This window comes from Festucalex cinctus, chromosome 4, assembly GCF_051991245.1.
Source record: "Festucalex cinctus isolate MCC-2025b chromosome 4, RoL_Fcin_1.0, whole genome shotgun sequence".
Lineage (NCBI taxonomy): Eukaryota > Metazoa > Chordata > Actinopteri > Syngnathiformes > Syngnathidae > Festucalex > Festucalex cinctus.
Window position 1 is genome coordinate 15,321,051 of NC_135414.1, and position 26,910 is coordinate 15,347,960.

At 38.0% G+C, this 26,910-nt stretch overlaps 2 protein-coding genes across 2 annotated transcripts in view; one reads left to right on the plus strand and one right to left on the minus strand.

Annotated features, from left to right (window-relative positions):
- Positions 1–20,915, minus strand: part of iqgap1 (IQ motif containing GTPase activating protein 1) — a 40,836-nt gene extending 19,921 nt beyond the window's left edge. Inside the window, exons 1-8 of the mRNA XM_077519171.1 lie at positions 20,649–20,915; positions 19,585–19,687; positions 6,819–6,975; positions 5,065–5,142; positions 3,693–3,769; positions 2,073–2,140; positions 1,596–1,709; positions 401–579 (exon numbers count right to left, since the gene is read on the minus strand). Of these exons, the coding sequence (XP_077375297.1) occupies positions 401–579; positions 1,596–1,709; positions 2,073–2,140; positions 3,693–3,769; positions 5,065–5,142; positions 6,819–6,975; positions 19,585–19,687; positions 20,649–20,694 (822 nt within the window). The 5' untranslated portion in view covers positions 20,695–20,915. The remainder of the gene's footprint in view (positions 1–400; positions 580–1,595; positions 1,710–2,072; positions 2,141–3,692; positions 3,770–5,064; positions 5,143–6,818; positions 6,976–19,584; positions 19,688–20,648) is intronic.
- A 3,738-nt stretch (positions 20,916–24,653) lies between these two features.
- On the plus strand, positions 24,654–26,672 carry cartl (cocaine- and amphetamine-regulated transcript-like). The gene is made up of 3 exons (XM_077518698.1): positions 24,654–24,884; positions 25,841–25,915; positions 26,356–26,672. The coding sequence occupies exons 1-3, from the start codon at positions 24,747–24,749 to the stop codon at positions 26,461–26,463; spliced, it is 321 nt and encodes a 106-aa protein (XP_077374824.1). The 5' UTR covers positions 24,654–24,746; the 3' UTR covers positions 26,464–26,672.
- Positions 26,673–26,910: the final 238 nt, after the last annotated feature.

Consider the following 26,910-nt stretch of genomic DNA (forward strand, 5'->3'; position numbering starts at 1 on the left):
ACAAAAAAAATAAACAAACCAAAAAGCATGCTGTAAAAAAATACGTGAAACAGCGAGGCCGCGATAAACGAGGAAACACTGTATTGGTAAAATTCAACTTTTTGTCCCTGAAACATTATTAATTCCAAACTAATTTCTGCTGTTTGACACAAGAAGTCAAAAAGATCTTCAGCATTGCCTGCAAGACTATAAATATTAAATTTGATCTTGTCCAGGTGCTTTCTGTGTTGCCTCAGGCTGCTTCACATTTAATTAGATGAATATCCTCCATCTTGGTTACAAGCGCTTTCCATTCTCTCAAGAGAAAAAAAAAAGCTTCAGGCCACCATTTCTATCTAGTCAACGGAAACATCTGCACATCATTAACCGCACACAACTGAGGATGTACACAACATCATACCCGTTTGCGCGAACTGGCCACCTTCTCTCCCTTGGCCTGGTATAATGTGTGATGATACTGGCGGGCGGAGTTGCTGTCCAAGTTGACCAGCATGGCGTTGGGGTTTTGCATGGCGGCCATCGTGCCCTCTGGGACGCCCTGATCGATAGCCTCGTTGATGGCGATCACAGCGGCGTGTACTGAGGGTGAAACGGGACGTCTGGTGAGCAAGTGGCTTCGCATGAATCAGGAAGGGCTTTCATTTCATTTGGTTTATTAAAAGTCATAAATAAATGTTATTGATCAGGAGTCCTTTTTCAGTAGCTTGTTGTTTAAAAAAAAAAAAAAAGGAGCAGTACATTTCTTTCTGCAGTGTCATCGCAATCACATCACTATTGTTTTCTTTAATAGTTTCCTTGCGGGTGCACAGTAAACCTAATGACCCTTAGGAATGCAATAACTGAAATTCATTACAGCAGATATCCTGCCTTCTTATTTATTAGGGATGTAACGATATGGGCAATATCGTGATATTGTGGTATTAAAAATGCCACAATATCGTTGTTGATATGTTCACAATATTTAAAAGGAGCACATCTGTTAAAAAAAAGTCAGGGTGATTTCCATTTGTGCAGTTCTAGCACCCCAAGTGGCTAGTTTATTAGTGCAATTTGATTTTCATTAAGGATGTTTTGGCCTTCTATGTTTAAAATCTATGCTAATTGTCAGATGAAGGGGAACCTAATTTGCTTGTGACGCGATCAATGTGTGCTTGCATTAGCAAATAAGTGCCTCAATATTGTTATTACAGATTGTAGGTGGTTTATATGCATTGCTGTTATGTACAAAAGTACAATATTCTGCTTTTTTTAGTATGAGCTCTTTTTTTATTTTATTTTTTTACAATATAGTGATCTTTTTTTAAATATCGCCACCCACCCCAATATCGTGATAATTATTGTATCGTGACCTTCATATCATGATAATATCGTATTGTGATGTTTGGATATCGTACATCCCTATTATTTATGTGGTTGTATTACTCCAAAAACTTCAATGAAGAGGTGGTCAGTCTTGATTTAAAAACAAATTCTTATTTAATGTTAATATCTTTTTTTTTTTTTTTTTTTACATAAATGTAAACTGAGCCGATAATGGCATTCAAGGGGTTAATGGGAACCCACCCCCCACCCCCTGACATTTGAGCAACTCTCACATGCAGCTTCATCCACTGAGAGCTCATTGGCCAGGATTCCACCAATCTTGCTGAAGGCAGGCATCTGGATTCCATACTTTTCCAGCTCACTCTTCATGTTGTTGATCTCCTCCTCTAGGAAAGAGAAGACACAGCAGAAGGAAGCCACCAACAAAGGTGGTGAAAAGAGAGATACAAATGCACATAAATGAGCCTGGGTAGAGAGCTGGGACACTCAGAAGACGGACTATCCCTGGCTTATGTGTGATAATGTGCATTCTGGAACAGTGACTCCACACACAGGAAAAGATCTCACGGTTACTAATGACTTTCACATTGCCAGAAGCTCCTGCGCAGCTCAGTTTGCAGGGAAACATTAAAAAAAAACTGAGCACAGTATACAGATACATTCAACACATGTATGTTAACTGTGCCAAAGTGTTCAAGTTCACAGAATCACAGACAGAAGGAGGCTTGTTTGCAGGTTCGCAGTCTTACCAGTGAAATCTACTTTTCCATACAGATCCTGGATCTGCGGTGCAAGGCCCAGCTTAAACAGGTACAGGCTGCATAAGGAAGAAAACAAAGATGAAATGACAAAAGAGCACTTGCAAGACTTTGTGATGTTTTATATTTTTACTATAAGGAGAAGAGCGGCCATCTCCTCACCATGAAATCATGGCATAATTGTTCAGAGTTGTGCTTTGTGCTTTGCTTGGTGCTTTATAAAATGTGCAATTATTGAATTATTGATTATTTCTTCTATTTTGAAGTGCTCGAGGGGTGGGCACAGAAATGAAAAGCTTCTGCTTCTACTTACAACCTTTCAGTTGTATATTTACGTATAGAATTTGTTTTTCGTTTTTTTTTACCATGTTTAATTTTTTTTTTATTTGCCAATGAACCGAGAAAAACAAGTTGTTTGCATTGGCTGTACAAACAGCTGCATACACTTAAGAAGATAACATTTATTCCAGACAAATTCTTTTGGTGTTCAACATGCATTCTTGGTTTGACTCACAATTGTAGATTAAATGTTATCAATGATTCATTGAATAATTCCCAGCAAATAGACCTACAGAAAGCACAACATCAAAAAATACAAAACACAAAGTCATCGCTGTACTCTGATCTGACTGATGGTTCTTGCATCTATTTTACCTGAGGTGGTGTCCGAACTAAAACATAGGACTCTCTACTTAATGGTTTGGTTTTTTTTGTTAGTTTTTTCCGCAAATGAAACATCCAACACTTGCACAATAAAAATGCTCTGATGTGAACAGACCACAGACTACAGAGATAATAAAAACTTGATTTAAGGTTTGCTTACCTTAACTTATTTGCAAATATTCAAATAACAATTAATCAAATTCAAATCGACATTGCAGTGTAGTGGAATGCAATTTTCAAAATGCAAAGGCTGCAATTTGATTTAGAAAATTCCAGTTGGCCAGCATGCTTTATTTATTTATTTATTTATTTATTTGAAAACACACTCAGAAACATAATTAGGTATTTATATTGTGTCTAGGGAAGTTCAGGGCTTATAAGTGCAATCCACCTTTACATGTCAATGTTTCATGGAACATGAAAAGTTGAAAGGATAACGCCACAGATTTGCTTGCATTTTTGTTATAATCTGATTTGTTATTTGTTGACGTATGCTTACTCCACATTTGTTTGGTAGAATTTTGTTGTTGTAGTGAATGCTTAAAAGACTGGAAGTCAACATATTTAGTAAGTTAACAACTCTAATTGAAGTAGATAATTCAAATGTCTTCCAAATTAATTCATGGTTCAATTGCCTTTATTTTCGCGCAAGCCCAACCTATAGAGACCAAAACATTTACCAGCGGCATGTATTGATAAAAAGGGTGATAAAATATTTACCGTATTATATATTCCATCACAATCGCAATATTGAGGCGGATTTTTTTTTTTTTTAATTACATTATTTTTCAACATTATTCAGCCCACATAACTCAATTGACAAATTAACTAATGCAAATAATAGAATGTGAATTAAACTGCAGTGTCTGAATACTAACTGACCAAACTGACACACAGTTTTGAAATAGCGAGAGTGAGAGAAAAGGATTTGTGAAACTGAGGGAGTACCTTAGTGCATGTATGCAGTAAATGCAGCGTGGCATGTTCTTTCTGTCATATATGTCTGTCGTCTCGGGATAGAATATCTGAAACATCAGGAACAATGATTCAATTCCTGCTGTAATACAATAATAGAAGCACATCAACATCTTACAGTATGATTTCAATGTGTTCAAATTCTTGCCAATGTCATTCCATTAACAAATTGCAGAACAATGGAAAATGAGATTGAAAATAATGCACCATTTGGTGTATGCCGCATAACATCTTGCTCAAGAGTACTTCAACAGAACTATGGAGCAGAATTCTCCATAGGCGACTGCTAAGTGATCACAATGGAGCATTTCCTAGGGCTGTGTATCGATTCAGATTTCCAAAATCGATTCGATTCACAAAAACCCAATTAAATTCAATTGATACTTCACATTGATTTTCGATTCAGTTAAGGATTTCATGCCTTACCAATTTTGCTTTCATATGGAACACAAGTACCAGTACTGAAAAGAGTAGAAAGAAATGTCTTGCTGTTACTTTTTTTATTAGTAAAAATATGAATATTTACATTAAGATTTGAATCCAATGCAGTTACATTAATCAATGTATGTTTTAAGTGTTTATATCTTTGTGATATCAGTTCTATATATTACTACAAGCTTTCACTCTTCTACAAAATATGACATCTCATTAAAACTGTATGTGTAAAATAGTATTTGGCACAGCGCCTCTGGAACAAATTATTCTGCTCATTATATGACATTAAAACGGGAACATTCAGAGAGCGCGATTTCCCCATTTTTAGATACAGTAGGGGTTAAACTGGACTCTCAGTGTTGTTCAGCTTTACTTTGTTACTTTGCAAACGTCGTATTTTCATTAATCACAGAAGATAATCAGTCTTCTTTCATGGAGGACTACAGAAATCACTAAATAATTACTATTGATATCATAAAAATCAGAGGGTTTGGACAATTTTAAATAAAAATAAATGCTCCAAACGATTACTTGATTATTAAAATTGTTGTCGATTAATTTGATAGATTACTTGTCGATTAATTGATTAATTTTGACAGCTCTATTACTAAGTACTTCATGTTTAAGTGTTAAAGTAATTGTTTCATAAATATTATTGAAATAAAGATACTGTAGGTGGCAAAACACTTAATTAAAAAGTGCTATATGATTTTAAATAACAATTATTATTGTTGTTGTAAAGAAATAATCAACAATGTGCCCTGCGATTTCCTGGCAACCAGTCCATTCCAGGCTTGTACATTTGAGCTGCCATTGCAGATAAAGCGAGAAACTGGTGTTCTGTTTTCAGTAATTTGAGGTGGAGATTGTATCAATGTAGACAACCCAAAAACATATTGCCACCGCTCACCTTTGGCAGTCCCTTCTCAGACATGGCATTGAGCCACTGGATGACATTGTCAGTGTGCCTGAAATGGAGCCCTGTCGCCTGTTAAAGATGTGGGGGAAAAAAGAGGTGGGGTCATAATGACAATCACAGTAGGAAAGTGGGGTTCTATTGAACCAGATTTGTACAGCACTTTACAAAACAAAAGTGGCATGTTAGTTGAGCCTTTAACATTGTATTGTCAAACAGAGCAAGCCATTTTCTACACTAGAGTGGTCAATACGCTGTAAAAATCACAAATACAGGTGGTTACTGCCCAATAGTATTGGCTTGTGGAAAAAAATATGAAATTGACTAAATTTGGATATAGGCGGTTTCCACCCCACAGTAAAGTTAGGCAACCTGAGCTCTTCTGGTGATGTGGGCAAAATCATAAAAACCATAAAAAGAACAGTAATGGCATGTTCAACAATACTTACATGTTCATACAGCACCCAGAAACCGTCTGACGTAAGAATAATAATGATTGGCACCACTTGCATGTCTCAAACAGATTGCTTCATTCAATTTTCTGCATACAACATTCTCTAGCTTGATGATTATTCACTTTGCATACTTCAGAATCTCAAGGGATGTTTCAGCATGATCTTTCATGTGTAAACTCCTTACAGGACATTCCTATTGCCCTTTATCAGTAAAGGAAACATATTTGGCAACTTAAGAGGATGTCGTAAACAGATTGTGTACTGTGTATTTCCCAAATAGTACAATGCAATACAGTGTTCCCTCGTTTATCGTGGGTGTTACATTCCAAAATCTACTCGCGATAATGGAAATCCGCGTTAATAAATTAAAAAAAAAAAAAAAAAAAAAAAGAAGAAGTTAATTACCGGTATATTTATTTTTTCGTTTATTATATACCGTTATGTTTTTTTCATTTTGGTATGATTTTTACTTTATTATAAATTCTTTTTCATTCATATAGGTTCATTTTTTTCCCCATTAAAATTTTTTATTTTTTTTTATTTTATTTTATTTAAAACAGTATAGAGCACAGTATATATATTTTTTTCATTTATTATATGTTTTTTCATTTTGGCATGATTTTTAGTTTATTATGAAGGCTTTTTCATTCATCATTTATGGGGTTTTTTTCAATTTACAGTTATCTTTTTCATTAAATGTATGTGTTTTTAATTTAATTGTTATACAGCACAGTATATAATTTTTATCTCCGTTATGCAATGTCATGCAGCAAGTCTTGGAAAGGTCTTGTCAAGACGAATCCGCAGATTCCATTATTTCCCCAGTCCGACGTAGGGTTCGAGACATACGGTCGCACAAAGACCAAAAAAATAAACAAACCAAAATGCATGAAAAAGAAAAAAAAAAAAAAACACGCTGTAAAAATCTGCGATACAGCGAGGCAGCGAAAGATAAACCCACGATAAATGAGGGAGCACTGTATTACAATATATTGTATATAAATATATAAAAACAATGTTTTCTGTCTCCTCTTGGATATAAGCAAACAGTAGGAGGGGCAAAGCTCTCAAGCTGAAGGTGGTGAGTTCATTCCTCAACCCTTGAGTTACTTTTATTTTTATTTTTTTCAATTCTATATTTTACTCTCTCCCAAGTATAAATATTACTCTAAAATTGAGTCTATTTGGTCCCACTCTAAATAGAATCAAATTTACTCTACAGAATTATCTGTGTATAATATGACCCTCAGTTAAATTGCAATATATTTAAAGAAATAAACATGTCGTCGTCACCTTGTAACGTGTCTGCTCGCGGTCGTAGATCTTCTTAACGGAGACGGTGCGCGGAGCGAAGAAGTTGCCAAGTTTGGCCAGATAAACTCCATTCCGCAGGCCCTCTTCCAGCTCTGTAGTAGGCGGTAACTCTTCATCCAAACAGGCCTCCATCCACCTGCATGGAGAGCAACATTACATCCATGTCAGTTATTTATTATATTTGAGGTCATTGCAGCTAAGAAGAATTTATCACAAATTATTAAATGCCATTAAAAAAAGAACCTAAGTGACACAAAGTGCAATACATTTTGATGAACTCAAAAATACTTGCTTAATAATGGCCTTTTTTTTTATTGAAATTCATAGATCATTCCACTCCAAAGGCTTCTTCACTTTAACACAAATAATTAGCCAGCACAGTTGAGCCTGTCATCCAGACTTTCCAGCATTCCTCATGCGTGACCTTTCATTTCTTTCATTTCATACTGTGAAGCCACATTCTTGCCGTGTGTCAGCCTTCAGCCATTGGAGCCTGCTGAGCTCTCCAACATGGACAACCCTGTTGTGACTGAATTCCACCAGCTCATGTCTTCACCAGCTGGTAACTACGGACCAAACAGGTCAAGTTGTGCAACTAAATTTTTTTCAGAAGAATGCATTTATTTTGTCTTAAAATGGTCCGTTTTAAAATACTTCTATTCATATATATGCATGTGACTGGTGTGAATTGCAGTATCTCTGAACGAGGGTTTTGACAAATTATTATATTTGCATACTTGTAATTGCAAATCATTCTAAAGCTCTGGGTTCACAAGCCATCCACTTTCATGGGTTTGTTACTTTGTGTGGCTACATATAGTTTCATTCAAATGAATGTGATCAAACCAATTAATAAGTCGTGACATAAAAAATGTGAAACATGCAACTGTGTCACAGATTAACTCTAAGAAAATTATCAGCAACTCTGCAGGCCAACTTGGGCCCTTTGGAGCGTTGAAGTGACATTAAGAAGTAATCACGCTTCACTTGTTCAGTCAATTTATTTATTTTTGTTACTGAAATGTCAGACAAGCACAAGTTGGAGGGCACAAATTACTTTTCACACACTACACTATACTAATATAGAAGAAAACACTTGAGAAGCTAGAATTGCAGTTTCAATGACAATTTCATATAAATTAGTTGAAAGGTTAAGTAATCATTGATATATTAATTTGTTGCAGCATGCGGCTGTTGATGGCTACCACTATTGAATATTTTTAGAATAAATTATTCTATCGATTATTCCACCAATGAATGGAATAATCTGACCCAATTTTATTTTGCATTAAAGTGTATTCCAAAACATCATTGTTCATTGTTCATTGGTCATTGGTCATTGTTTGATGAGATGTTTGCAGATGTGTGGTTATTGATTAAACACAAAATATGATCAGTCTGCTTTCATGAAGGACTACAGAAATCAGAGAATAATTACTGTTGAGAGGCTGAATTCAGAGCATTTCCGATATTCATTTGATAATTGATTAGTTGTTGATCAATTTGTTAATTTTGATACCGCTAGTCTTAAACAGGTAACAGGTTCATCTTATCTTAGCTCTATTTGCTTGACTTTATGGACTTCAGTTTTATTTAAAAAAATAAATAAATAAATAAAAAATAGACCATCAGCCAAAACAAGCCAGTTATGACAAAAACTGATAATGGACGAGAATGACAGTTTTATCTGCTTTTTCCTGGGTATGTTTCTGTCTACATTCAGGAGATTCATTTTCTCTAAGAGGTCAAGAAAACTTTCTAGAACTACACTTAATACTATCCATCCATTTTCTTAACCGCTTTCCTCACTAGGGTCGCGGGGGTGCTGGAGCCTATCCCAGCTGGCTTCGGGCAGTAGGCGGCGTACACACTTAACTGGTTGCCAGCCAATCCCAGCACTTAACACTACACATTCTCTAATAAAGCAAATTAGAGATAGTCAGGAGACAGGCATGATACTACCGTAAAGATAAGATTATTGGCAAAGAAGAAAGGACATTCAAAGAGGGCACAAGAAAGTTAATACAATATCATATTTGCCCAATCACCCGAGAAGAGTATAAATCAAAGCTTCTTAGCCAAGGTAATATGTAAAATGGCATTAGTATTATTCATTGCTCCTCCCTCTGATGCTCTTTTTAGATGAGTTTATATTAAGGCCTTCTCATATCAGCTCTGATTAGGAAATCCTTGAGTTTATCTTTGCTAGTCAGGAAACTCAAGAGTGAGGGCAGACAGAGTGAGGTCACACTTGGCCTACTGGAAACAGGCACAGTCTCACTGTTTTCATGCTGCTAAGAAAACACTCCCACTCGTCCATAACTAAGGTCTTTGTCAAGCAACAGCATGATTGGGGACATTTAAAGATTATTCCCACCTAATGCTCACCTATTTCCACAACTATGCTCTGTGCACGTTACTTGGTGACATAATCAAGTCCAGCCTAGTCATAATCCGAAACTATTTGTCTCCTATCTTAAAATGATTTGAGATATTTGGACTTCATACATGAACACGCCTACACAACAACATGTTGCTCCGCACAGGCCAGCGCCCTCTCAGCTGAAACAACTCCCCTCTCAGGATGTTGAGACACAGGGTCTCCACACAGGCTTGCTATTGAAGTTGGGGCGGCCAGACAGGAACAAACTCCCCCTTTCACTATGCACTGGAGCAGTGAAAGGCCCCATGAAGATTAATGGCTCCTTTATCAGGCAGCACACCCTTTCCAACCTCACACAAACACAGCCACACCCAACACTAAATCTGTAAGGCAGCAGCTATAATTGGGATTTTTGAACGTTGATAAGTGGCTTGAACAACAGTGGCAAGCAGCCAGGATGCATTTGAAATTTTAATTAGTACGGAACAGGCAAGTCTCAACAAAAATGAATAATGGTACAAAAAATTGAAACATTTGAAGATCTTCAAAAACAACTGTTGCCAAGGATAGTATCTCATCAAGTTTTTCTATTCTGTTTTAATGAGTTAGCATGACACTTATTTAGCATTTAGCAAGCACACGAACTGGTGTAGGATCAATGGTATGTCTACTATTAAAGCGGAAATTAAGTCTGAAATGTTATGTTCTATGCGCCCTCACGAAACTAAACACGGTATTCTGATTAATACTGCGTTTATGGAATATGGATTTAGCAACAAAACACAACCATTTTTGTCCATCTCTGGGGGCGGCCATTTTGCCACTTCTATTGATTGAAAATGACCTCACAGTACCTAAAGGCCCAGGTATCAACAGTCACGTCTCACCTGTTTTATGGGTTTGGTCATGTGACATTCACAAGCTGAGCCCTTCAGCACTGTGATGTCATTTTCACTCGGCAGCAGGTGTCAAAATGGCCGCCCCTTGAGGTGGATATAAACGGCTGGATTTTTCTGATTATGTCATATTCCAAAAACGCAACACTAACCCAAATTCTGTGTTTAGACTAGTGGGGTTCAAAGAAAATATTGTTGTAAAGACCATTTTTTACTTGACTTTCCCTTTAAACTAAAACTAAACTACATGACACTGAACTACAACTACTACTAACAACATATTTGTAATAGGTTGTGCGTTAAATGATAAATTATGCAAATATTTCTCACTTTAGAACAGTTCCTATGTGTTTTAAAAGTAATAAAGGTCTGACATTCTTCAGTCAAAACACACAAAGGGTAAAAAATAATGACAGCACGTTCGTCATAGTCAAAATGAGGTAACGGCTGAGCAGTACTCAGACGTGTTGTCAACTTAAAAGCTGCGGGGAAACTCGACAGCCAAACTATTCCAAATATTCTTCTCTTTTAAAGCAAAGTGGCTGCACAAAATAACCACACTGGAAAGGAATAATCATTTCTTCCTTCTGTGCAGCAGTAGGAAACTGGCATTGTGCTGAGGTCACAGGTCAGTCTCATAGGAAGAGGTCTGCGACTGACCACTGTCTCTCCAGGAAGAGATCAGCACTCCTTCTGCCCACTCTTGTGGAAATGAATCATCTGTTCTACAGCACAATTTACATCCACATAACACCTCGCGTTGACCTCGCTAACATCACATCCAGACAAACATCCTTCTTCATATGATTGTGTCATGAACACACTCAGGGCTTGAAAGGTCATTTATCCATTCTTACGTTTTCTGAACCGCTTATTCCTCACAATATTAAAGTTAATAATTGATTTGAAAAACCAATGGCCTTATTAACTGACAAGCCTAGCAGATGAGTTATTGTAAGGCTGTGGAGTGCTTTTCTTTTGTTTATTGCAGGAGGGCCCCGAATGGGCTCAGCAATGCCATTGTTTAGTGAGCACTCTGGCCTACAAACAAACAATGAAAGTACACTTCATTATGCGAAATGACACAACATATCAGTCAACAACATATTTCACGCCAAAAAAAAAAAAAGGAAAGTAGCAACTGGTTCTTTTGTTTATTGTCAGTTACTGTTGTTATCAGCATCTTAATCTTTAACAAGTCACAATAGTGAAAATCCCGGCAGCAATATTAGACAACATCCTAAACCCAAACCAGGTAGTCAGATTGACAATTATATGGGGGGAAAGAAATCTTCACATCCAAATCTGGAAATTGTAAAGTAAAAGCAAATTAAAAACACAAACCTATAACAAGATTTAACATCAGACCAGTGTTTTATATTCCATTACAGTGCCTAACCAAACTGCAACTGTACATGGGTACTGCTTTCACCTATTCTGTCAGTGAGGAGCTTATTCAGAAAAACTTTATCTCAACACTGCGATTGGCTGGCAACCAGTCCAGGGTCTACCCCGCCTGCTGCCCAAAAGCCAGCTGAGATAGGCTCCACCACCACCCGCGACCCTTGTAAGGAATAAGCGGTCAAGAAAATGGATGGATGGATGGATGGATGGATGGATGGATGGATGGATGGATGGATGGATGGATGGATGGATGGATGGATGGATGGACTTTGTCTAAACATACAACAAAACATGACCCCACCTAATAGCTTACGTTTAGTTTTGAGAAATAACAAGAAACGGAAAGCATTTAAAAAAAAAAAAAAGAAAGATGAATGGTGGTTTTATCATAGAAACATAGAGCCAAATGGTCCATTTACATGCTTTGCTGCAACAGTGGAATCTGTGCACCCACAGGTCGCTCACTGCAGCAGCTTTTGACCAGCCTCAGGATTAACACTTCCTTGTTGTTTCAACTTGGGACTTTTGGGGAGATCTTAAATCATGTTGCCCCAAGACTAAAACATAATTCATGTCTTCAATTGGGATATCCTCAAAGAGCATCTTTACAACACACACATCAATATGGCGGCACCAGAATTGATATTCCAACATTCATTCATAAAGCTTCCCGGTGCATCTCTGAAAGCTACTCTTTGCTATGCAGTGTGCGCACATTTTGACCAGGCATGATGCTGGCGGTAAACCGAAAGTGTTGCTAATGCTAACATTACAGAAGAATCCAGCAAAATAAAAATATCACCTGGGTATACATATGACTGTTTAAATAAAAATGCATGTAAAGTCATGTAAAATATAAGGAAACGTCTAACGTTGAAGGCCATGTATCAGGATACATGTGTATCACGATGTACATCGTATTGTTGGCAATACTCAACCCTTGTCTTCATGTATGCAAATGTCAGACAAATTACATGCAGATTACATTCTCGATCATTGTGAACATGGATTCCTTGGGAACCTGACTGACTTGTCTTCTGTAAAAAGAAGTATCTCTGGTGATGGAAATTATGGACTACTATCGATGCGATGAATCCCACCGCAATCATTATATTATAAAAACCCGTATTCGGTAATCTATTGTTTGTGTTTTTCATTGTACTATGGAGTGTTTGGTTAAGAGTTCAAACATTGAGGCTCAACAGAATTCCGCACATTTTGACTCCTATCCTAGACCATCATTTCTCTCCTATTCAAAGCGCTATATAAAAAAAGATGACTTGGCCTTTGCCAGTATTGGGGAAGCAGCCAGTTACAAACTTTGTGTTTTATATAATTTGCTCTTATAACTGAAGAGAGTCAGCATAGTGAGTTGCGTACAAAAAGTGCAAGTAAAAGATTTTTTTTGCCATTGCAACAAGCGTGCTGCGACAGTGCTCACAAAAACAATGAGTCAGCAGTATTTCAGCCGTTTTTGTCTGCTACTAAGGCCACCTGAACACAACTACCAGCTGGAAACAAATGTGAAAAGCTGTAAAAACAGAAACCTAAGTGTGCCTGAGGGTCAGAATCAGGTAGAGCTGTTAATCAGGTGGAAGAGAGGGAGGGTCTCTGGGGGTATGCGCAGGGGGGGGGGGGGGGGACAGAGCTGAGACAGCAGTTTCATTCGACTGACAAGTTCTGTCACCAGTCACAATAGACAATGACTTTCCCCGTGTTATCATCCAAGCCAAAAGTGTAACTCTCAGCCTTCTCAGGTTGCACAAAAATCTGAGGCGGGGCTGTTGCTGGCTTGACAGAGGCGGCATGGATCCTTCGTCTCTGAATGTGTGACTCTATTCTAAGCAGGCCTCGATCTACAGTACCCATTAGCATTTACTGAACTATTTTAGAGCTTTCTGATTTGAATAAGGGAACTAATTCTCTGTTAATGTGGCTTACAATGAACATAATGATATACTTCACTGCTTAGTCAAACTACAAATAATGAATGTGACATTTGAACAAATATTAGCTGTATTTGCCCAATGTCAATGAGTATTTGTCCTTCAATGTGTGTTGTGGGCTTAACAATTAATTAAAACAACAAATTCTCTAAAACTTCCTGGTAATTAAAAAAAAAGGTTGTTTGGTTTAATAGGTGCAGACACCGGCCAAATATTAGTCACCTAACGAAAGGTCATATCACTAAAATAACATAGCTTTCTTGTTCACAGCAGTGCAAAGCTGGTTTGCCGTTTACAAAATGTGCACTTCAGCAGCAGCAATTCACAAGAGTATTTGGACATACTGTAGTTTGAAAACAAGTAAATGACCTGATCTTGAGGAAGGAACTGGGTTTGCATTGCGGTGGAGACTCACAGAGAGAATATGGCGCTTCCTTATGTGGAAAGAAATTCTTTCAGGATGCTATTGCATCATACATAAGTCCCCCTGATTCAAGTCGCTTGTTTTGGAGAGCGCTGATTAAGAGTCGGCATCCAGCTGACAATGCTGTTGGAAATTGGGATGTGTCAAGATGCAATAGAGATACGATCTAAAACAACATTTATCTGTGCATGTTGGATTACAGAGAATTTTTGTGTTTATTGTCAACTTGATCTGTTGAGTATGAACACTACCATTGTGATGGAATAGTTTGATTTGATAAAACAGCAAGTTTATGAAAGAGCCCCCTTGATTTGACCTCATTTCATTCCCATTTACTCAACATGTTGCATACATACAAGTTACAGAAGTAGTGACCATGATGTGTCATGCCAAGTTAAAGCAGCAGTTAGAGAAAATTGATTCATTTGCTTGATTACGGTACGTTTTACTCCCGGCCATCCATTCAGTTGTTAAGTGTAAATTTACGCTGACGTTACAGTGGCAAGTACAATCAACAGTTGCAAACATGCACTTTTTTCGGCTAAACCGCACAAGAACATATTTTGCGGGGTTGCCAACTTGCCAGAGTAATGGAAAATGGTAACAAAGTAGGACAGTCTATACAAAGAAATAATAATTTATTTGCATCTTTAGTTAATATAGGGAGAGGGAAAAACTGACTTGTTGGGGCAAATGTTTGTGAATGTTTGGGTAGCGAATGTTGATTTCTCATCAGGGTTTGTTCAAGGTCAAAACCTTCGCTAACTGTTCACTAAACATTCGCCCAATATTTGTTTCTTGTCGCAAGAAAATTTTCAACATATCTGGCGAAAGTTACAAAACATTGCGGTCTTGAGCGAACCCTTATGAGAAACCAACATTTGCTACAGTCGCAAATATTCGCTCCTCCGTGGGATATGGGCTTAATTTGCCTAAAAACTACAGAATCATTGCAGTGATTAAATAGCTGACATTAAAATCTGGTGTAAATCGAAATTAGTCTTCACCTCACATAATGAATGTAGCATTCACATTACGTACTTTGGGTAAACTGGTGATGACTGTTGCTAGATAAGAAAAGTATTTTTTTGTCGTCTCTACTGTTTAACCAACATTTTTTAAATGTTTCTGGTGAGGGATTGTTGTCAGTTTTTTGCTGTCAAGTGCTACTTAACTGACATGACTTAACTGAAGGGTCAATGATGAAACCCATGCGATGTACAGGCCAAATTCTTTTAATTCTTTAGCCAAGTTTGCACACACATTTTTTAATTGACATTGTCAGAAAGGTATTTAATGTAACATTTTATTGTCGTAGTTTGTAGTATAAAGTGTATCTGTACCTTCTATCGCTTCATGAGAATGTAAACTATTACAAACATGTATGATACACTACAGTATAGTTTTACACCACTGGCTACTACCAAATGAATAATAAACACACAGCTTCAAACATTAGCCAATGTGTTTAGATAAGTTTGTGGCAACATTCTGATGGCTATCTTTAACATAACTGTGTTATCACCTAGGAATGGGTGTGGGGCTGGGCAATAAATCAAATTATTTGATTAATTTGCCATTTTAAAATTCAGCGATTTGGAAACTAACCAAAACGTGAAATCGACCAAAAGAATTTAATAGTTTAATATGAATCAATCGAAGCTAATGGTGCTGACTATTGACATTATTTTAGTATACAGTCGTGTAAAACTGCACCACATCATGCTAAGAGCTAAAATATTTTGAATCCCATGTAACTTAATCAGGTAATGAAACATTAGTATGATGCAGTTCACTGCACAATACACCCGCAATGTGTTAATCAAAAGAGAGTTACTGTTACTATATTACTCTCTTCCCAAATGAAGAATTTGTATCGTCTCTCATTTGCTTGACCAAGTGCTCATAATGTTGTTCATCTGCATATTTACTCAGCCAATATGAAAATTGCCTCAAACTACACTCATATTTCTGTGTAAATTTTAATTAGAGCGCTATAACAACCAAACTCAGGCATGAATAATATTGGCAATCCCCAATTTTTGTCATTAAAATTGGTGCAGTGACGTAAGCTTCACACATTAGATGTCATAGAAAACAAGCTGTAACAATATGTCTATTTATACAACAACTCTCAAAGGCCACAACGTGCTTTCAGACGCACTCTGCTATGTTCACAATGTCATTTAACTACCAAGCAATTGTACTATATGGTATGTATCCCATACATACGGCTATTGGACACATTTTAAAATGAAGATAAAGAGAACAAAAAATGCAGTATGCAAAATTTTAAAAGGGTGAGGCTTGACTACTTAAAAAATATTAATAATCTGTAATCATTCTGTTTCATGACCTGCTCAGCTTTTTGTCAGCCGTGTTGCTTCTTATCTGTTTCAATCAATGTTATAAATCATACAGGGTGACCCAAAAAGATGCGTACCCAGATTTTATTCGATAAAAAATCAATTTTTTAACGAATGTCTTTTCTGTTGCAGGACGTGAAAGGTGAACCTATGGATGATCATTTGCAGCTATAGTTGCCCTGAAAATGTCTTGGACAAATCAGCAGAAGATATTCTCCCTGGAGACCTATTTTGCAACAAAATCATACCAGCGAGTAACAATGTGTGAATGGTTCTGTAATGTGCTTGAAAATGATGAAAACTTTCTTGAGAACGTTTGGTTCTCAGAACTGAACTCTGAACTTCTTAATCCAACTAACAATCGTTGATTTTGATGGAAAGTTGCGACAATGGAAACGCTTTCCAAACTGAATCTGTACACTCTGGTATGATTTTGTCGCAAAATAGGTCTCCAGGGAGAATATCTTCTGCTGATTTGACCAAGACATTTTCAGGGCAACTATAGCTGCAAATGATCATCCATAGGTTCACCTTTCACGTCCTGCAACAGAAAAGACATTCGTTAAAAAATGGATTTTTTATCGAATAAAATATGGGTACGCATCTTTTTGGGTCACCCTGTATATGATACATACTCTCCTCGCTTGATAGAAAACTGCTGGCTGGATGACTTTGAATAGCTTCGCTCCACAATGGAAAATGAGCGAGACAGAGGTGCAAAAAGCATTCTGGTAAAACACTAATTTGCCTTGAGTAAATACATTACTAGAGCAGCTGAAAGTGCAATCAGCAGAAGACACAAATCAATAATTACGACATGTATAACTGCATTCCCCAGCTGAGTCAAAGAAGAATCAAAAGACTGATGGTTTTATTATGTTGTTGCTGCTTCTGTGCATAATAAAATGTAATGTTGACTATTTAACAAACATTTTGAAGAGGTGACCTTGTCCTTGATGACATTCACTATTTGTTTCTCTGCTCCACACTTCAAACCATTTATTAGTAATACGTATAGTGAAAATGAATGGAAATGGAAATATTCGCAAGACAATTTACAGTGTGCACTCTGAAATGTTCCTAAACTTTTTGGTTAGGGGCCACTGTGCTCTTAGTAAAAAAAGTCTGGACTCAGCCCTGGGGATATATTTGACAGTTACAAACATGAAAAGCAGTGAACGGCAAAAAACACAAGCAAGGTATGCAATGACGTACAGCACAAACAAGATTGACCTGTGATGTGTTTGAAAATAGACATGAACAATGCCAAACTCATTTCAAACAATGCTCGAGAAAAAAAAAAAAAAAAACGTCTTCATGACAATTAATAATAAAACTGAGTCTCTTAACACAAGCCATGAAGGATTTCTCTGCTCCAATAAATACACGTCAGAATTAATGTTACAATAAAGTAAGTACCACAGTACATTCCTTCAGCCCTCAAAAGGTGCACACGTTAGTGTGCTCACACACCCTGCTGTGCACCTGCAAGGAGAATTCCCTTCATTCCGCAAGCGGTCAACCATGATCCAGCTGACACCACGCAGGTGCCACATCCACATGAGCAGCTTCTTAAAATTAATCCAGTGTGACTTCAGATTTTTGGAAGATTTCTTTCTACCATGGTGACATAAATGAATATTAACTGAGGAAAAAGATACAAATAAGGTAAGAATCGAGCTTTTGGAAATAGTCTGAATGCAAGATCAAGCATGAAATATTCAAATACTAAATAACATGTAAACATGACACAATTTTTTCCACTAACAATTAATGGAAATTTTGAGTCCTGGTCATGATAAAACCTAAAACAGGCAATGTTTAAAGTAATATGTTCACATTATTAACAGTTGTAAAATTACAGCTGTGAATTAAAGGGCAGCTGCATGGCAGTTTGTTTGTTTTTCAGAAACAACCATGTCCAATGAAAAACAACCTATCAGAGAGAGAAGGCGTGACATACAAGTTGCCAATAATTTCCTGATCAAATTGATTAATTTAGTGTCATCATTAAATAATAAGTCATACTACTAATGCAACGGTTGTGGCTAACATTTGCTAATGCTAGTTTAGGATTACTAACCCTGATTTGTTGTTGAAACTGACTAGTTACAATTAAGCAGGTTAAAAATTAAATGCCATTATAAATGGCACACTTTGAAAATCGCATGCAACTGTGATCCCAAATAAAAAGTCTTCACCCCAAATTTTGGTTGAACTTCAAAATTGTACGATTCTAGGAACGCTTGATTTGATGTTCCAATGCATGCAGGGAGACAGCGGAACATTTCACGAGTGGGCCAAAAGGGAATACGTGTGCAAGTGGGCCGGCCAAACTCTTCCAACGTGATGCGTTGCTTTCAGAGGAGAAAGTCTGTCATAGCGTGGTCTGACACGTGTGGGTGTGTGGTGGAAAAGCCATGTCACGGAGAACTTGGGAGGAGATTTTTGAAAACATTCTTCTCTGGAAAATTCAACACATTTGGTGCATGCTTTACGCGATAAAAAGGCAGTAAGATTTATCATTCAAGAATTCCAGAACATGAAGGCTGAATGATGAATGCATGGATGTTTACATACTACCATTGAACTATTTTTAATGAGAGCTTCTACTTTTGCAGCAGCGCGCACTTCAGCGCTTACACCGGAACCTGTTGCCATGACAACGGCACGTTTCTGTGGCAACAGTGGTAAATACAAAAATCAACGGGGGACTGAGTCACTTCCTGTCTCATACAATCCTTCCTCTTTTAAATCTGTGAGCCTGTTGGTGCCGCAGTTTACCCCTGTGGCACCAAAAGCAAACATACTCAGCTGTTAACACACTCATGAATATATGTGTGGGCAAACAAAAGAGCAGACCCCACCTGCAATGGCATAAACGGTAGCAGCTCTTTTAACTGTACAGTGTACATTTTAAATCATCAGGCTACATCAATAAAGAAAACAGATGAAAAGCCATGACCTTAGAGGTGGATCCATTTCACATAGCAAAGGCATGAGTTTTAATGGCGCTCACCTCGTAATGAAAAGAAACCTCCAAGCCAGTTGCAACCTGCTCTAAGTGCATGAATGGGCCTGATCAAACCTGGTAATAGACACTGAGCACTAAATGTAATGTACGTCTTCTGTATAATCCAGTGCATCCCTATCATTTAGTGAGATTCACAATGAGCATTGACCAGGTCCAAATAAAAAAATAATACATTTAAAAAAAATAGCAATATGGCAACGCATTCATGGTCATGCTCATTGTTAAGTTACAACACAATTGCAGTCCCAAATCTAGTTGTCAGTTATGTGACCTTCAGACTTTTCGCTCTAACCTCTTTGCCTCTTCCAGATGACACAGATACTCGTAGGCCATGTTCTGCTGTCGCCTCTCATCCATTTCCTCCGCCGTGAGTCGCTCCACGCCATCCAGAACAGCTGGAGCATGAGAAATAGATATATGAAAATATTTGCATTTGGTAGGTTGCGGAATACAAAATGGAAATCCTCTGTGAATTTAATTTGTGAATTGTTCATTGTGACATGACCTTTTTTCCACAAACAGCTTCATTGGCTTGCATCATGTTGCCCACTTTCCACATAGCTTTCTGACTTTTCTTAAAGTTCCTCTCACAGGGAATTCACAAAGGAAGCCTGGCTTGTTTATTAGTCATCTGTGTGGCTGGTTAACACAATTGGACTCTGGGTTGCCTGCCTGTATGATGTGGGTATGCTTTTGTGCTTATTTGCACACGGAAAAAAAAAACAATGCATTGAATGTTTGTGGAGTCATTCTCGTGAGGGTACAGAGTGCAACAGTGTTTCCTAATTGTGGGGAGAGGTTGTGGTGAAGGGGCAAATAAGACAGAGCCCCCTTCTAATCCTCTTGTCATAGGTAAACCTGTATTGCACCACAGGCCACATCAGCAGCAGATAGATCCTGTTCTCCAAATCAACAGAAGCAAAGTGGTGTGTACATAGGGACTATGTTGACGCCTTTTGCTCTTTTCATTCCCACTGGTAATAAACTGATAACTTATTCTTTCCCAGACCATTGAGACGTTGGCTTTAGATTTTAATTAGGTTAGATGTCGATGTGTTTTTTTTCCAACTGGTAAATAAAAGTACGTCAGAAAGTGGAAAGAGTGTGTGCTGTGCAAAAGAGACCTCTCAACGCATAGATTATTGAAAGAAAACGCGGAAGTCTGTCAGCATGCTGCCAAGACTCACACAGAGCTGGGTGTGAGCTCTTCATATTAGATCAAATGAACTTTCCTCAAGTGTTCTTGCTTTGTAGAAAAGTAGACTTGAGTCTGTTGCTGCTTACGTGCAGTGTACGTAAAAAGGCGCCAGTCTGGCATGAGGAGAGAAAAAAAAAAAAGCAAGAATGACAACTTACAGCCATATCGTGGCCGCGGCCCGTCTGTCTCGTCTGAAGCTGACATCCTCGTCTTTTGACAAACGTCCACCTTCTGTACACTTGAGTTGAACTCCAAACTCAACAGGACGTTAAAGCTGCCACACTCCGGAGTCGAAAACCAAGTTCGAGCGAAAGAAAACCGACAAGGACCTTTCGGCCCGCTTGTTCCTCCACTGCACACTTACAGTTGAAACTTTTTTTTTTTTTCTTCAAACCTCACTTGTGTCACTGGGTGTGTTCTTCCTAATCCAAAAGTATGCGTTTCAGGAAACAGAGTTCTGCGAGCTCTGCCGCGCTAAACCTGACGGCGCAGCGACCCCTGCTGTCTGCTGCAGGCAGCAGCCATGAGTGTGTGCCCTATGGGCTTTGCAACAAGTCTCTGGCTTTGCTATTATAGTGTTCAAATATTATCCTCTGAGGAACGTATACACAAAAACGGAAGGATGCAAGGGCCACCTTGACTTTCTTCACCTTGTTAAATCCATCCATCCACTGCAGTTGGCTGGGAACCAGTTCAAGGTGTACCCCGCCTGCTGCTCGAAGCCAGCTGGGATAGGCCCCAGCCTTGTGAGGAGTAAGCGGTTAAGAACACGGATGGATGGATGGATGGATGGATGGATGGATGGATAAATCTCGTCAAGCAAATATCTGAACAGTATCCATCCATCCATCCATCCATTTTCTTGACCGCTTACTCCTCATAAGGGTCGCGCGGGGGGGTGCTGGCGCCTATCTCAGCTGGCTCTGGGCAGTAGGCGGGGGACACCCTGGACCGGTTGCCAGCCAATCGCAGACACAGTATATCATGTTTTTATATTAGACTGGGGCTAGTTGTAGCACTTTATATATTTCTTGGAATCAATACATCGTATATAAACAAAACGTATACCAGAGGAAAGACCAAAGTTTGGAGTATATTTTTGGTATTCATGTCATTTTCGTACTTTGTGTCAGTGCAGAGTTATAAGCCATCAAATAGGGGGAGTGAACGTGTGACATGTTACCCCACCCACGGGTAAGTTGTCACACTATATGGGGTAAGATGGCACATTGGATTTTGCAACTAATTAAACAAGGACAAAATTATCCTCATTCTCCTGTTTTTGTTTGTTTGTTTGTTTGTTTGTTTGTTTGCTTGCTTGCTTGCTTTTCCAGCCAGATAAATTGTTTATCATTGATCTTGAAAATTTACCATAGTCATTGAACAAACTTTAACATAAAAATATTGTGAAATACAATCAAGTCCTTAGGAACTGCTGGCATATAGGTCATAGCTCTCAGCCTCAAATTCCTGTTTTGCTTCCCTTATACTGGAAATTTGAGATTAAATTTGGCACCTATCTCAGCTGGCTCTGGGCAGTAGGCGGGGCACACCCTGGACTGGTTGCCAGCCAATCGCAGGGCACACAGAGACGAACAATCCATCCACGCTCACAAGCACACTTAGGGACAATTCGGAACACCCAATTAACCTGCCATGCATGTCTTTGGAATGTGGGAGGAGACCGGAGTACCCGGAGAAGACCCACGCGGGCACGGGGAGGACATGCAAACTCCACCCAGGAAGGCTGGAGCCTGGACTCGAACCGGACCCCTTAGAACTGGGAGGCGGATGTGCTAACCACTGGTCCACCGTGCCGCCAGGTTCGACACACTGTCCCTTTAATGTTGGTTTGCTAATCAGTAGTTTTGTGCCATCCTTGAATGGTCTTGTTTGTGCAAATGAGCGCTTTGCACTGGGAAACAAAAAAACACACCATGTGGTTAGTTTGCTTCAAAACCTTTGATGTTTGAGGAATAGTGGATCTTTTATAAATGCATTGAGAAATGTATTATGAATGATTTAAAATATATTTGGAGCATGTATTTTGCATGTATGCACATATTTTGCCTATATATAACATTTTTGTCATACATCTGGTTATCTACAAATAGTGCATCCAGTTTATTTTTGTTTGTTTTGTTTTTGCAATCACTAGCACACAATACCATGCTGCAATGTCATTTAATTTGTGATGTAGTCATCTAGAAACATCTGTCTCCTGGGTCTATTCTCAATAAATGTAATGTTCCCATTGACGATGAAAAAGTTACCATGTGTCATTCAGTCATTCAGCTTTATATCATCACTTAAATGTGCATCCTACAGTGCTTGTCCTCATTGGGGTCACGAATGAGCTGCAGTCTATCCCAGCTGACTTTGAGACCCAAACTTTGAGGCCTGATTTGGTTAGTGGCTTATCAATTGCAGGGCATATACAGAGAATCAACCATTCTCTTCTTTTTCCCCTTTCCCTCCACCTTTTTTTTTATGTAGCGCTTTGCTTACATCATATGGTGCCCAATGCCTCACAGTCACCCATTCATTCACATATTCATACACCAGCGGCCAGATGCTGCCATGCAGGCCACTACCAGGTCCACTGGGAGCAAATCAGGGTTCAGTGTCTTGCTCAAGGACACTTCGATGTGGTGACCAGGGATGAGGATCAAACCCACAACTTCACAGATCGTAGCCAATCATTCTCCCACTGAGCCATGGTACCCCAATCATTTATATTCATATTTATGCCTGAGGCCAATTTAAAGTCCTCAATTAACCAAAAAAGCAATTTTTTTTGCAATGTGTTTTCTTTGTGATATTGTTGAGTTGTTCTTCATTTGTTTTGATGTGGCTTTCTGTTGACACTGTGAAGTAACAACAAGTACAGATTTCTGCCTATATGCATTCAAATTTGAATGTGACTGACAGAGATTATATTTTTTTTATCCCCTGCACACTGGTTGTTTTGCATATAGTATTTGCTACTGAATACCCGTACAAACTCTCTCTCTCTCTCTCTTGCTCAACTTTATGAGGTTCATTTCTTGTAACCAGTTATTGATGGAAGCAATTATATGGAGGCTAACGTGATTGGTGGCGCATCAAGAGAGACCTAGTGAGGGATTTACCGCTGTCACCGTACCCAAGGGCCAAAACATAATCACACAAAACCAATCTTTGTTGGACCTGTAATATTACAGGGAGGCTTTTCAAATAGGAGGCAATCTCATCATCTCCACTCATTACAAGAGCGCCAGAAACATTATGTTTATTCTTATAAAATGGTGATATCTTTCATCTCACAAAAACACACACACACACACACACACACACACCCACACACACCCATCCCCCCCACACACCCCCCCCACACACACATGACACAATTTGTATCATCAGACAATCCATAACTACAATATCTCTTTGAAGTTGTAATTTTGTGTGGTCAAATAAAAATTACTAATAGCCTACGCCAACTTCATCTACCAAGAGCAACTACATTATTATCATAATCATTATCATTCACACATTTGATTATTATTATTATTATTGTGATTATGATGTTGATATATATCAAATAAAAAATAACATCTAAATATTATTTGTCATCTGTTGTGATAATTGTATTAGTGTATTTCATCAAATATAAAATATTTAAATAATATTGATCATTTTTCTTCTCTTATCATTATCATCCTGTCTTCATGGCAAACAGAATTAAATTATCACTACAGTGAGGATTTGTGGTATAGAAAATTGATATACAGCATTCACACTATACTATAGCTTATTGTTAATAATAATAATAATAATAATAATAATAATAATAATAATAATAACAATAATAATAATAATAATTATTATTATTATTATTATGGCCAGCTAGGGCTCAAGCACATTGCCTCAGCAGTGTTAGGCAAAAATATCCTTAACATTAGTCAATTCCTCGTATATATGGGTTTAAGTACAAGATGGGGAAAACATGTTGCCTTTCAAATAGTATTCATCCCGTCCCAGCCCCAGGCCTTTCGGCGTGCCACTGCTCGAACCCTCCAGGCAGCAGCATACTCGAGTCCAGCCTGCCGCAGTGGCCTTTAGGGCGGGGCCACATACGTCTGTATAAAAGGGCAGAAATCATCTGATGGGTGGACAGTCTCACGTGAACCCGTTCACGACTTGTGCTCCTCCACTTGTCCCGCCTCCTCTCTCGTGACGACCTCGGCGCTTCTCCGTCCACTCAACGGAGCAGAACCATGGAGAGTTCCGCTGTTCTCCGCGGGCTGCTGGTGGTCAGCCTGCTGGTCCTCTTGTGTCAGGGCCAGACGTCCCAGGAAGTGTCTGTTGAAGACTTGGAAGGAGACAGAGGCGAACCAGGAACAGACAGAGACCTGGTCAGTGTACATAATTAATTAATTTATTTATTTATTTATTTATTCATATATTTATTTATTTATTTATTTATTTATTTATTTATTTATTGCGTTTGTTTGTTTGTTTGTGGTCACGTTTATAGATTCCTGTATTTTTTATCTTTCACAGACACCCCACATGAAGTACATTTTTAAATCAACTTTTATTTATGTATAATTTTCATACATAAAAAAAAAAAGCAAAACAAAGTGCTGTATAAAGATAAAAAAATATGATCATTTCCAATGCAATATTTTGGGTGGTATGAACAGAGCTACTGTATAAATCTGGTGCCTGTAGTTAATTTGTTTGCTTGAATGTGAATTTTGGAAATTGTCTGTCTTTTGTAAAGAGGAGAAACAGAAGCCAGATATTTTCTGGCTCTCATCATATAGTAGTTCTTAAATATGTTTTTTCTTAAATGCTAGAATAAGATGTTGCATAGAGATAATTTTTATATCACAAAATATTCCATGTAAAAAATTATGAAGTCTTTTTTAGCGCATGCATTTCCAGTGCTCAAAATTTAATACTTACTCTGTATATACAACACGATAACAATACTAATTTTCAAAATGTTAAACAATAGAATACCTAATAACTAATGTATGCTCTCTTTCTTTTTTTTCAAACCCCATAAGAAATGCCTCCATATTTGGCCATGGCATGAATAATTTTGGTCTATTGAGTGAACATCCAATTTTAAATGACTTTCAATAAACTAAAAAATAATAAATAAAACAAACTGAATTTACGTTTTAAATGCTGCACATTTTACTTGATGTGTTTACTTTGCATGTTATTCCTCACATTGTGTGATGCGCTAATGTGACGTACTGTCCATATGAACGTACAGACAGTTTAGTTTTTTTGTTTTATTTTGTTTTGGCCCATGATCCATAAAGTCATCTTATGTTCTGTTGATGTTGTTGAACAGGTCGAAGCACTGGATGTTTTGCTGGGCAGGATGCATAATCGGATTTCCACAGAGAAGAGAGGCAGCATCCCACTGGTAAAGCATTGTATTGACACATTTATGCAAATGAGCCCTTAATACAAATCCACCTTGTTGTCTGTATTGAAAGGCTGAGTATATGTAGCAACCTGGTAATCAATGCTCATTTAGCGCAATGTGTTTCATTTTTCATTCCCCTGTTGCTACTTAAACCAGTGTGTCACCTGCCTAATTAAAAGATAAAGTAAACAAATTTTCTGTGCACAGTTACAGAGCAACTTTGATTGCTTCCTATATTAAATTAGCTAAGGTAGAAGGAGCAACTCTTGAAACAAATACAAACTTGAACTTAATCAAGCTGATGAAGAGGGATTGTTTGTGAATGTAAATTGTTTAGCTAGCCAATGCTGAAATGAATTACATTTCCCACATGACTACACTAATTTGTTATTTGTAGAATCAATCCAAGCTAGTGATTTTCTGTGTTGTACCCTTAGTGTGGGATGGGGGACCGGTGTGCTATGAAGTTCGGGCCGCGAATTGGGAAGCTGTGCGACTGCGGCAGGGGAGCCAACTGCAATTCGTACCTGCTCAAGTGCATCTGAACCACTCCTAATTTGAAAGTCATGTCTGCGTACATTTTTAAAACCACAAACCTTCATTCTGTTGTCAGCCTACAGTATTTATAGTATTTTACGCATTATGGTTGTTTTCAGATGTTGTTGATGTTGGTTGTCCAGCATGAGATGATGGCGTGTACCCTCCAGGTTTTAGCATGCAAATGTTTCACATTCAATAAACAAATTTATCAACATTGGTTGTTTTTTTTTGTTTTTTTCTTGTAGTTAACACACAGCTCACTTCTATGTAATGTCAGACACCATGTTTGTCTTTATTTTATTCATATGACTTCATAAGCACAGGTTGTTGCATAGTTGTGGTTTGTATAATACACATGAAAGTGTACTCAGTTGAAGGTAGGATATAGTACATACAGTAAAAGATCAATAATTAGCCCATGCATGCATCACAGTCATCAGGCAGACAGTATA

What these genes read in the sequence shown, in the direction of transcription:
- cartl (XM_077518698.1), top strand. Translation starts at nt 24,747, where the DNA reads ATGGAGAGTTCCGCTGTTCTCCGCGGGCTGCTGGTGGTCAGCCTGCTG. An exon ending in CAGGAACAGACAGAGACCTG is followed by an intron (nt 24,885 to 25,840) that starts GTCAGTGTACAT and finishes GTTGTTGAACAG; the next exon opens with GTCGAAGCACTGGATGTTTT. An exon ending in AGAGAGGCAGCATCCCACTG is followed by an intron (nt 25,916 to 26,355) that starts GTAAAGCATTGT and finishes TTGTACCCTTAG; the next exon opens with TGTGGGATGGGGGACCGGTG.